This window comes from Protopterus annectens, chromosome 3.part1, assembly GCF_019279795.1.
Source record: "Protopterus annectens isolate FY-2018-M chromosome 3.part1, PAN1.0, whole genome shotgun sequence".
NCBI lineage: Eukaryota > Metazoa > Chordata > Ceratodontiformes > Protopteridae > Protopterus > Protopterus annectens.
Window position 1 is genome coordinate 1,150,269,947 of NC_056732.1, and position 13,461 is coordinate 1,150,283,407.

The 13,461-nt window shown below is 38.4% G+C and overlaps 1 protein-coding gene across 1 annotated transcript in view; it reads left to right on the plus strand.

Annotated features, from left to right (window-relative positions):
• COL22A1 (collagen type XXII alpha 1 chain) overlaps positions 1-13,461 on the plus strand; it is a 2,341,282-nt gene that overhangs the window by 1,495,483 nt on the left and 832,338 nt on the right. The window contains exon 27 of the mRNA XM_044067281.1: positions 5,423-5,467. Coding sequence (XP_043923216.1) covers positions 5,423-5,467 — 45 coding nt within the window. The remainder of the gene's footprint in view (positions 1-5,422; positions 5,468-13,461) is intronic.

A 13,461-nucleotide genomic window follows, 5' to 3' on the forward strand; every position in this document is an offset into this window, starting at 1 on the left:
ATGGTACAATCAAATGTAGCATCCCCCTTAGGCTGCATTGTATTGTTAGCAATCAGTCTACTTGGTGTGGACTCACTACAGGCAAATGTGAAACTTGTTGCACCACTGACACTACTGGTTTGCCTCCTACCAATTGGCTATACTCAGTAAATGGTAGCTAGTTGAAAATCACTAGTTAGAAACTCAGTGGACTATGGTACTCCTTAAGGCTTGATGTTTGACTTCCTTGTTGTTCGCTGTGTGCATATTGCCAATTAAATAACTTATTTTAGTCAGAGGTATTTGATATTTATATGCAGATAACATTTAGTTGTACCTCTCCTTTTCTCCAGAGGAAATGACACATTTAAGCTTTAGAGGTCCGTTTGGATTTTATTCCTAGACTGGCTGACCCATATCATTTGAACCTCAAACCCAGATACATCTAAAGCAGTGGTGGTGTATGAACCAACGATCCATCTCACCTTCCACAAGCTGTATTTGTTATCTCAGTATTGATTTGGATAGACTAACCCACAATGACCAGATGTCAGTCATCGTCAAGGCATCTTATTTTCATGTAACAAATACAGTCTAGATCAGATTTTGTGGTCTGTCTTTGGACCTTGGGATAGCAATTTGTGTTTTGTCCAGGCTTGACTACAGCAAAGCTTTGTTACATGGAACATCATATACTGATCTAACTGGTCAGTTGTTTGTTCAAAATATCATGCTAATGCTGTTGACTGGTACATCTCGGATGAGTCATATCATGCCTGTGCTGCAGAATCTGTGCTGGCTGATGTTTGCATGCTAATAATTAGTGCTTTACATCACAGCATCTTTAAAAGAGCTGTCAAGACTTTATATTTGTACCAGACAGTTCAGGTCATCAGGTGAGTAACTTTTTGCTGCTCGACAGGTATGATTTGAGATATCAGGTTCAGGAGGTAAGAATTTTGTGGTTAAACCTTTCCCTTGGTCAGACCATTGTCTAGTCCATTTCAGAATAAGCTTTCCCCTATCTCAGTCTTGGTATGCAGAGATGGTGAAATCAGATCTTCAAATGAAGGGCTCTTTGCTGTTCTACAAGCTTTATTTGAGACATCAGGAAGGATGTTTACATGCATGTGTGAGTATAAGTATTCATGAGACAGAGAGAGTACAGTATATCGGCTCATTATCAGAATCTCGAATGGACCAAACCGCGAACCCACATATGAGCGAAAACGGTGGACATCGATGGGGGTGTTTTGGGATCGCGGTACAGTGGGGATTAGTATATTTGCCCTTTCCTCACTGTTGTGTGATCTCGGAATTGGAATATATAGTTAGCGGAGGGTGTGGGGGGCACAGCCCCCCTCAATAAGGAGTTTGATGTTGTCCGTTTTCGCTCATATGAGCATTCGCAGTTTTGTTTTTTCATGATTATAATATAGACCCCAGTATATCATAAGACTATACAGTGGATGGATGTGGCAACAGCAGTGATTAAGTGTTGTACTTAACTGTAAAATGAGAGCTGAGGAAATTGATGAAGTGCACAATTTACTGATGAACTAACATCCTTCTTTCCTGGGATACAAGCTTTGCCAGTGACTGAAAATATGAGAGCACATATGCAAATAACCACAAAGGAAGCTCCTTCAAGGAGTTGCTGGGTCAATCTGTGTGACAGATAGAAGAAGCTGTCGATTGAAGTACAGCCAGCCTACAGAGGTCAGTTAGGCTATTAGCAATGATATCCCCCCCCATGCCACCCACAAGGATAATGCCAGGCATGGCCTACTGGGTGATGTGTCCACGGCAAATATAGAACACATCGGAGGGGCTATATGTTTAAACTTTTCTGGGAATTCCTGAAGATTCTGCAGGATGAGCGGAAGACTGTTACTGATTATACCCAGGGTTGGTCTACCCTGCTCAGCTTACTGCCATTGAGACTTTCACCATGGCAAGTGTTTTCGAAAATGAAAGGAAGGAAAGAAGGAAGGATGAGTGGGTGGTTAGATGAATGGATTGATGGATTCACTGAAGGATCAGTAAATGGACATATTACAGGAGCTCATTTTCTGCCATGGTCTTTTTATATAATTACAATACACAATGTAATGAAACATCTCTTCATATTTAGTAATGGCACAAACACAGAGCACTATGGATAGGTATCTAACATCAACATATCCAGATATATTAACATGAAAATCACTTTCCAGTAATGCCAATGACAATGCAGTGCACTCTTCCATCCCAGGCTACTGCATCTTGCACTCCTTTTTGTTGACTGAATACTTATTGTAAAGAATATGGATTAAGTATTCACGTTGAGATACATATTCTAAGGAAGTAAAGGCCATATAATAAATTACTCAGTCCCCATCACCCATGTTCTGCAATCTGCATATCTTATCTGAAGCTAGGTAATACAGGAAATAGGCTACAGGAAAAGGGCCTGACAGATTACTTGCAAAGCACAGTATTTTGTAAACAAATCCTTCTTCAATATGTCAATTTATTTTATATCAAAAGCAATTACAATGAAAATGTCAATGTCTTTTTTCTCTTGAAGTAAAATCTGGTGCTCTAAATTGTTTTAAGTGTCCACTTGCCAACGATAGAGCTATGCTGATCAAGTCACAAAATGTTCAGAATGATAACAGAGGAGGAAAAGAAGATGTATTAAAGTTTTTAGACTTTTGGAAAACCTTTCAGAATATGTTGAATGACATTGTCCAGTTTTAGGCTAAATACACAGCCCTTTTTAATTGCTCAGTATACTGTTCATATTCTACTTAATGGAGACGAATAGCACAATTTTCATCACTTCCAATGAGTTTCTAATTTCTCAGCAGCCTACTTGGCTGGGAAGTAAGAAAAATTTGTTACATATTTTTACTGAAGATGAAAAGCAGATTTGCATGTACGTTTATATGACAGTTGTCAATCACCTCAAGAAGGGTATGATTAAAAACCTGGCTAGTCAAAGCAGTCAGTAAAGATTTTATATGAATTACAGCACTTACTCAAAAGGATTCAAAATATTGTAGAGAATTTGGCTTCATGGTGCAGAAGGATAAACTCATGACTGAAACATAGGTCAACAAAGTTCGAGTGGTGATCAAGAAGCCGGGCGGGTTTTCATAGAAGATGTTTCTTAATGCACATTACCAACTCACCCATTTTTAGAGGAAAGAAGCTTCACAGTCCACAACAAAAATGACAAGCAATAAAAGCTGGGTATTGCATTGAAGATAAAAAAAAAAAAAAACTCTCTTCCACTTAAGATTCTCTGCACACGTTAGTTGTGTGTCTGCTCATCCGTGCTATATTCCTTCATTATTTTCCATTACTATCTTTAAAGTCACAGCTGAGATGGATGCTTTACAAACAATACCTTAGTATTTATGAAAGAATATTCACTTAGGCGGTTTATACCTCATGAAGTATAACGTAATGTTAACTGCATTCCTTAACTTTCAAGTGCCTTGCACTTTCATCACCGTGGGTACAAAAGTCAGCACTATATTCCATACCAACCTTATAATCAGTGGGAAGCAAATTAGCAGGAGAAATAAAGCAGTTTTACTGCTACAAATGTTCATACTGACCACATAGATTGCAATCATACAAGTAATTGCAAGCAGAAAGGGAAAATATTTAGGACAAAGACTCTAAAGACAGGCAGGGCCATAGACAGTAGTTTCAAAAAGCTTTCTAAATGACACTCCATATTGCTTAGGTCAGTCAAAATGGATCAAATATTTAGTTATTAAAACAAAGAAAAACATAATTATGGGGCTACAGCTGACATAATGCCATGTTTAAAGGTTAACTGTTTGTGTTAAAGGACCATCTGTCTTAGCCTTACTAAGGTGTTAACTCTGTACATATAGTTAATCATTGTTTTTGTGGCAGACAGCAATCTTCCTGAATGACAATCTCATATACATATATATATATATATATATATATATATATATATATATATAGAGAGAGAGAGAGAGAGAGAAATTCTATCTATATAGATACAGATCTATCTCTTCATCCGCAAACCCTTTTCCCATTTTTGCGTATGGGGTTGGAGTGTTACTTCAACAGTGACAATCATCTAGAGGCAAGGTTTACATACCTTACACACAGACACGTTTAGCCAATCTATAGTGTCCAGTCCACTTACTGCATGCTTATAGAATGTGGGAGGAAACTGGAGCACCTGGAGGAAACCCATATGAACAGAGGGAGGACATGCAGACTCTGCACAGAAGGCACATCAAGAATTGAAACATGTAGCCTCTTGCTGTGAGGTGACAACACTATCAACTGTGCCACTGTGCCACCAGATATATATATATATATATATATATATATATATATATTGTTTGGTCTTTTGGATGTTTTGTGATATATTTTTGAACTGTTTTACCAACAGCTCATTTATCCATGCTGCATCGTTTGGTGTTTTATATATATATATATATATATATATATATATATATATATATATAGATATATATATAGATATATATATATATATCTATATCTATATATATATATATATATACCTATATATATATAGATATATATATATATATATATATATATATATATATATTTAGATATATGGATAGATAATATAAAGCTGTAAATAAAAATTAAGTCGAGGTAATGTGGTATCCTCTAAGCATTAAGCTTTATTACTTGTCATGAAGACAGTCATTCAGGAAGATCTTGAATAGACCAACTCAACTTGATTGCCTGTTATCTCTCTCTCTCTTTCTCTTCTTTTTTTTCTTTTGCTACTCAGTACCTGCTGTGCTTTCTGGCTGTATAACCTCTATGGCTACCTGCTGCCACTGTGTAAATATTACAGAAGAAACTCACTTGTATCTGTGTGAGTTCCGAGCGTTGTTTGCAATAGCATGCGTTGAGAATGAATGGAAAAATGAATGTATGGGGTCCAGGACTGTCATTGCCTTCAGCAGGGTTGTTGTGAAATAACACGGGATAAGACATAGTAGAACTACGGCAGCCTGGATGACAGCCTCCTGAGACTATCATCTATTTGCAAGTAATGGGCTAAGTAACTACAAGAAGTCTGACAGTCAGCAGGTATGTTGAGAAAAAAAAAACATAGTGTTGTGGGCTCAAGAGAGAGTATCAGCAGTATTGAGACACTGCTGTCCCCACCCCATACTCCCAAGAAATTTCTTGAAAAAGTGCTTAGTTCGCCTTCCTCAAAACCCGAACTGATACTTTTTGTGAATGTATATAATCTGTTTCCAGTGTTTTTATAAGTTTGGCATATGAAGTTATATATACTGTTCTATAACACTTTTACACGTATACCTCTAAATGTTGATCACTGTATTTTCTGTGTCTACAGTATTGAACACATAAATAAGTAAATTATCCCATAACTTCCTACTGTTTTTTCCTTAAACAGGGTGAAGTTGGTCCCCAAGGATTAGCAGGCCATCCAGGCAAAAAGGTGAGCAACTTATTTTCTAAACTGTTTATATATTGAATGCTTCATAAAAACAAACTGTTCAGAGACAGCAGAACCCTGACTATGTGAAATCAAAACGTTAATTTTATGAATGGGAACTGTCAAAATAAAGGACTACGTTGAACAGTATTAGTATAAAGTTTTATGATTCTTTGTATTTATTTTGCCTTACCTTGTTCTGTTGATCTTATAAAAGAAAGAGAGCCGCACTTACCTTGGAAATTTTGGGGCTGTAAAAGGAAGTGTAACAACAGCAGTTTCCTGATTTTTAAATGACCACTCATTCTTGCTGAAGCAATGAACTTAAATCTATTTTGTTACATTGAACAATAAAATAATCAAGCTACAAAATAATCACAGGTCATGTAATCTTACTTGTTTAGCATCTAGTAATTCAATAAAGTCCAGTAGCCACATTTACTTAGTTTAAGAGATATGCCAAAAGAGGTGAAGGTTAAACAACTAGACCGCAGTTACAGACCACTTATTCAAAAACACAATGCACAGTCACATAAATGGAAGTTCTGCTAAGTACTTTGTATGTGGTTTTGGTGAACTGTAAGTTATAGTCTGCCATAGTCTAGTAAAACTCTTAGCTGCATACACTCAGCATTGCATACCACAGATACTTTTCAGTGGTTAAAGGAGAAGTTACTGCTAGCTGCTACCAGTCACACAGTCACAAAGAGACATGACAAGGGTACTTATGTTAATGCATTCATCTGCAGGCAGACAGTATCTAATGAGCAGAACAAATGGAAAGTACACTCATCAACATTATAACATATTATGCTAGAGTTTGCAAAATAATACCTTGTTACCAGTCAGAGCTGGAGCAGTGCACCACAGTGGTTCTATATATCTGGGAAATAATTCTGACTCCATTTGCACAATTAGAAGTGCATTAAGGTTAATACATGTTATGGTGCTGTTGTCCAAAATCAGAGTTACTCAGCAATTGTCACTCTCATCAACTTGTGTTTACAATTTCTATATCTCAGTAGAAATATGGTTGTGGTTAAGATCCTTAAAACCTATGGCTGGGGACTACTCCCTTGCAGTACTATGGTACCTTACTAAAGCATAATCAATATCATGGGCTCCACATGAAAGAATACTTTTTAGGTGTGTCTTACAGTAACTAACAGGCACTAAGCAGCAATGACTGGGGGAGGGGGGCAGATGCCCACATTGCTAGTGACTGGTCTGCCAGTGATAATGGTGCACTTTGTACAATTGATTCTTGCCTGACAATTAGGGATGTTGGTGGATCACTCAGTATGCATTGCTCCAGGATCCACTGTCATGTGGCACATAACAGTTCAAAAACATTGCAGCGTTCATTGTCATTCTTTGCCATGTCTGTACAGCAGTCTTTGTTTGCATACTGTGGTAGCGACAAGATCCTGTGGTTCTGTAACTCCTCCTGGCTGAAGCTGTATAAAAATTGATTGAATCCAGCTTACAGTATGCATGCAGACGCTATTTAACTTGGACTCCTATCATCTGTGTTTACCAGTTTTATTCATAGCTCATTTTTTATGTAATTTCATTTCTCAAGTACAATAACAATCACCCGAAAAAATCATGACACCCCCACCAGGGGCAGCAATATCCTAGACCTGGTCATTACCAACATGGGAAACCGGTGTTCCACACCAGAGGTCAATTCCTCGTTTGTCAGATCCAACCACAAGCTAATCAGCCTAGACATCCCACATCCCACCCCCACCCCCAGTTAGGGAAACCATTGTAAAAAACTTCTCCAAAGCCAACTTCACACTTCTTAACACAGAAGTGACAAACTTCACGACACCCATGCAGATGGACAATAGAGGTATGACTGCTGAATCCTACACAAATGCACTTTATAAGCACTTACACAAGTGCATGGATCATGCTATCCCTAATAGAACCAAGATGTTATCCTCCAAAAAAAGAAAGCCAATCTGGTGGTCCTCTGCCATAAACAAACTCTACAGCAGAAGAAAGAAACTGTTGCAAAAAAGAGTAAAATCCCATGACTGAAGGAACTCCCTGGTCAACCTCAGTAAGAAGCTGAGATCCCTCATAAAATCATCTAAAGCTAGTTACGAAAACAAAATTGCCACTGACTCTAAAGACAACCTCAAAGCATTCTATAGCTATGTCAAGAATCTCAATGGGAACACTCAGATATGCTCTAAGTTACAGCACAATGGCGCTAAATATACAGAACCAACTGATATTGCCAACATCCTAGCAGATAGGTTCAGTGCTAACTTTACCCCCCTCTCACCCCCTAGAGGGCCCATCTCTATACCGGAAGAATGAAAAGTTACTATAATCATGGCTGCACCGGTATAAAACACACTCTCCAAAGCCAAGAACACAGCATCCATGGGACCTGACAATATCACAGGCTGCGTTCTACATGAACTACAGAATGAACTGGCACCCTACCTAAGTACCATGTTCAATCATAGCCTCACCTCCGGCTTTGTACCCACAGAATGGCGCACCACGACGGTTATCCCACTCCACAAAGGTGGAGCCACGATGGACCCCATGAATTACCGCCCCATTAGCCTGACGAACCTGGTCTGCAAGGCCATGGAACGTATCATCATGGAACTCATAAACAAAGACATTGGTAATCTCCAAACTCTGGACCCTACCCAGTTTGGATTTGTAAAAGGCAGATCATGTCTCCTAAACCTGAATGACTTCTTTGAAGCAGTCACCAAAGCCATAGATGAGGGTAAAATGGTTCACACAGCTTATCTAGATCTCGCCAAGGCTTTCAACACCATCCCCCACTCTGGAATTATAGATAAGCTCACTAAACTAGGTATAAATCCCTATGTCACAAGATGGGTTGCCAACTGGCTCACAGATAGAACCCACACTGTGAAAGTAGCAGATTCCAAATCTGACTTCAGACCAGTGACAAGTGGAGTACCACAGGGTTCAGTCCTAGGTCCTCTCCTGTTTGGTATCTACTTCTCTGAAGTGCAGGCTAACACAGAAGGTCTTTGGCTAACAAAGTTTGCAGATGACTGCAAACTAAGAGTCATAATCGAAACTCCTAACGATGTGGTTAAACTACAAAAGGGCCTCATTGAGACAGATACCTGGTGTCAAAGCCATGGCCTGAAGCTCAATGCCAAAAAGTGTATTGTCATCCCCTTTGGAAAAAACTCTGTACCCATGAACTGCCACATAGCTGGTAGTCTACTAAATGCTGAAAATGTGATAAGAGACCTTGGGACACAGGTGGACAGTAGTCTCTCCTTTGATAATCACAATGCCACAGTGGTCAGGAAATCCTTCTACTTGGCTCACCTCATCACAAAAAGTTTCTTAGAAAAAAAGAGGTCATTGTTCCCCTCTACTCATCACTCATTAGACCCATTATAGAGTATGATGCCCCTTTTGGTATGTACCTCACTGGACATCTACAACAACTGGAAAGACCACAGAAATACCTCACAAAGAGGATTACTGGCCTCAAACAGATGCCCTACACAGACCGTCTTAAAAACACTACAGCTTTACTCTACTGCATATCGCCTACTCAGGGGCGATCTCTGCCTAACATACAAAGCTATGTCAAACCCAGAGCTGTTGGACATGCTCCACTTAAAGAAATCCCAATCCCTCTGAGCTACATGCTCTAGGGACCTAAACCTTGTCACCACAATACACAGAACATGCTTGAGGGATAGATTCCTGTCCCAGAGACTTCCCATACTCACAGACTACCTATCTATGTCAAACAGAGCTCCTCATTAGCACTCTTCAAGAAGAATCTTGATGATTGGATGGGAAATGGGAAATTCACCCCAGGGATCACTTCTGTGGCTCTGCTCGACAGGGGCACCGGAAAATAATTTTCTTGGGTAGCGAAAGCCAGGGTACATTTTTTGGCTAGGCTTATATAGGCCCTAGGGCCAATAGCCTAGTACCTACCTATGAACCTATGAACCTATAAGTTAAAAGAAAATATCCAAATATGCAAAGTGATGGAACCAATTCCTCATCTAAGCAACTTGTGTTTGTATTAAAGGCAGTTTTAGTTTAATGCATTCTTGGATGTAAATAAATGAAATTTATAATAAGATCACAAAGAGAGGGACAGGACAGTCAGGGAAAGATGACTGTACTACATTTCAGGAAACACATTTCATTTATCTGTTTATCAGAACAACTGGTAACTGTTTGACTTGGCTTTAGTACGTTACTGCTGTGCAGTCTTCTTAACGAACACTGCAGTGCTATTATTGTAATATTCAAAGAGATTACTGTTTAGGTTCTTGTTGCAGTTAAGTTCAGAGAAGAACTGGGTGTACGTCAGGGAGAGCATGTGCATGTGGATGTGGGCTTGCATTCGTGTAGACTTGCATGTATGTGAGTGAATATGTGTATAGGAGCTATAAATGCATGCGTGTGTGTGTGTTTCAATGACTGTGATCGACTGTGAGGGCCTTGTTTGTTGTGTGTGTGTGTGTGTGTGTGTGTGTGTGTGTGTGTGTGTGTGTGTGTGTGTGTGCCCGCGCGCGCGCGTGTGAGTGAGTGGGGTCGGTGGCTTTGCCAGAGTGATCCATAGGCTGCAGCTCTGACAGCACTAGTGGACAATTCAGAAATATGTCAATAAGGCAATAATGAGGTCTTTCTCATTGTGGCCATACTTCCTATGACTCATATTTTCTCATTATAGCAGTAAGTGACTGACATATACTAGGCAATTACTGTGAGCAGTGAGCCTTTTTCTGAATTCCAGAGAATGTTTCTAAAGGAAAAAAAAAAACAAGATTTACATTTAAAGTAACCAACTCAGCATTCTTCTAAAGCAGATTTCTTTTCACGAATGTTGGTCTGTCCTTTATCTAGCCAAAAAACTCACACTGACCTTATTGCACGCAGAAACATTCAACTTAATTTAAAATTTTGACTGGAAGCCTTGTTAAAGTCAGTGCTGTGATTTTTGTACATGTCACATCACACTTTTTTTAACACAGCTTTGCTTTATTATGGCTTTGAATATTCTGTCACTATTCATTACAGTCATCTTCTTCTTTCGGCTGCTCCCGTTAGGGGTCGCCACAGCAGATCAACCGTTTCCATTTCTTGTGTTACAGTACATTTATATATATTTTTTTAAATTCACTTTTCATGAATGTCTTACCTTTGAATCTGTAAAATAGTTGGCATAAACTAGACTCTAAAATTAAAATGAGTTACTTTAACTGCAACACTTGAAATTAACTTTTGCATTCTTTAACAAAAATTGCCAAATAATTTGTATAAGCACTCATCTGCATACCTCATGGCATTATATTCCAGTCATTAAGATTCAGTCCATTAAATGTGCAGGTTTCAGAAATTCTGTCAGGTATTCTATCTATAATTTTTGACATGATAAGTTTTGAAGTCTGGAATTACTGCATAATCATAAGCAGCTGTATAATTCTCCTTTGTATTTTATTGATTCCTACCAAACAGTTTTTAAAAATGTTTGGTATCTTATTATAATGCACCTATTATTTCAGATGGTTTGCATTGGATATTTTATGTCCTTTGCCACAAAAGGCTCAGTAAAATAACTACAACAAAGGTTTGTCTTGCTCAGGCTGTTTCAACAAATCTGTTCCCTCACAAAACTGTGTTCTTTAACTCGTTTCTAAAGATTGCCGCAGATGTAATATATGGTCCCTTTCTTGGCTCTAGTAAGGTGAGCGGGAAGTATGCCTTATGTAGGAGGGTCAAACATTGTGATTAAGTCAGAAATTGAAGGGTGGGCAGATATAAAAATGCCTAAATTCTATCTAATGCTGCGACCAGTAGACTATATATATAAGGTGATTTAATTCCTAAAAGTAAAATCATATAAGGAGTTTGCTGAGAGAATAAATGCTAATGGAAGGTACTTACAGACAAAGTGATGCTTTCTCTATTTTGTGGTATTAAGTTTGAAAAGTCATGTATATACTTGTAGAATGTCTTATTAAGACAGGCTCTTGGTCTTGGTCTGTCATGAAAGAAGTAAAATCTATATATATAATGAGGCGTTTGTAATTAGGGTCACATTGGTAACTGCACTCATCTGTAGGTTTGATAAGAAGTTGGATGAGCATGGAATGACTTTGTAGAATGAGAAAAAGAGGAAGGGGAAGGACTGGCAGTCAGTGCATATGAGTAACGCTCTTAACTGTGCACAATCCTTTCTTTGTAAATCAAAGTACGGGGACTGGTTCCTTCCACTTCCATTTGCCTGCTATGTGAGTTTGAAAAAGTTGCTTTGGGAGGCAGTCGTCACATGTCACCCCTCTAAAAAGACACTTGTATCCAGTGGACACAAACATCAATGGAAATTACTGTACAGATGTTTGTACTATTTTAGCTGAAAAAAATAAATAAGTTGACAGTTAAAATATGTAGTTCCGTTCTTCTGACCACTTAAATGGCAAAGTTTTCTAAATAAGAAGGAAGTCTATACTATAATGTAGGTTTAGGTATGCTGGGATACATTTTTCCTGAATTAATGTTAACAAACAAGTAATAGGTATGAAAGATTCATAGCCATATAATCAAACAAACAAATATGTGTATACAGCCTGTCAAGGGTCTCTTAGTGGGTTACGGGAAGAATGTTAAGCAACCCTAACATATTCAGTGCTACTTTAAATGAACAAGGGAGCTTCTGTACTACAGTTCAGCACAGCAAGACCTCTGACTCACCCAATCAGACATGAGAATGGGATGACCATAGCGAATAAAAAGGGACAGGCTTCATTTTGCTAAATGTTAAAGATTACTGTGGCTGTTTTAAATATATGGAGGCCATTGAGAGACACTACAGCCAAGCAGAAATGTAATGTGAAACTCTTAGACAACTTATATTAGTGGAAAACAACCATTATTCATACACACACATGAAACATTGCCAGTTTAGCCCTTGCAAGGGTCCAAAATCAGCAACGACAGTAAAGGCAAATTAGTACAGTATGCTAACATTATATATTATTAAGATATAAAGTAAAAGCCACCAAGAGCTCAATAATTCAGAACTAAATATTCGGTATAAAAAAGTATGAGTAATTGAAGGGTAAATTCAGGATTTGATTAAATAGCAATCGTCAATACTCTCACAGAGAAATAACGCTAATATATATTTTATTTTTACTTTGCTTTTATTTACTGGACTTTTCTAACTGGGTTTAATCAAAAACACCCTACTCAGTTGAGATCCAAGGAAGATGGTACAACGATAATTGGGGAACACTGTTAGCTAAGTTTTTTCTTGGCTGCAGGCTTCATATTGCAAATATTCACCTGAATTGGAGGCACATATAAGTTAATACAAGGATCTGGTGTAAGTGTAGTGTTTGGAGGCACATATAAGTTAACACTAGGACCCGGTTTAAGTGTAGTGTTTGGTGGTACATAAATTAACACTAGGACCCGGTGTAAGTGTAGTGTTTGGTGGTACATAAGTTAACACTAGGACCTGGTTTAAGTGTAGTGTTTGGTGGTACATAAGTTAACACTAGGACCCGGTGTAAGTGTAGTGTTTGATGGTACATAAGTTAACACTAGGACCCGGTTTAAGTGTAGTGTTTGGTGGTACATAAGTTAACACTAGGACCTGGTGTAAGTGTAGTGTTTGGAGCCACATATAAGTTAACACGAGGACCCGGTGTAAGTGTAGTGTTTGGTGGTACATAAGTTAACACTAGGACCCGGTTTAAGTGTAGTGTTTGGTGGTACATAAGTTAACACTAGGACCCGGTGTAAGTGTAGTGTTTGGAGGCACATGTAAGTTAGCACTAGGACCTAGTGTAAGTGTTGTGTTTGGAGGCACATATAAGTTAACACTAGAACCCTGTGTAAGTGTAGTGTTTGGAGGCACATGTAACTTAACACTAGGACCTAGTGTAAGTGTAGTGTTTGGAGGCACATATAAGTTAACACTAGGACCCGGTGTAAGTGTAGTG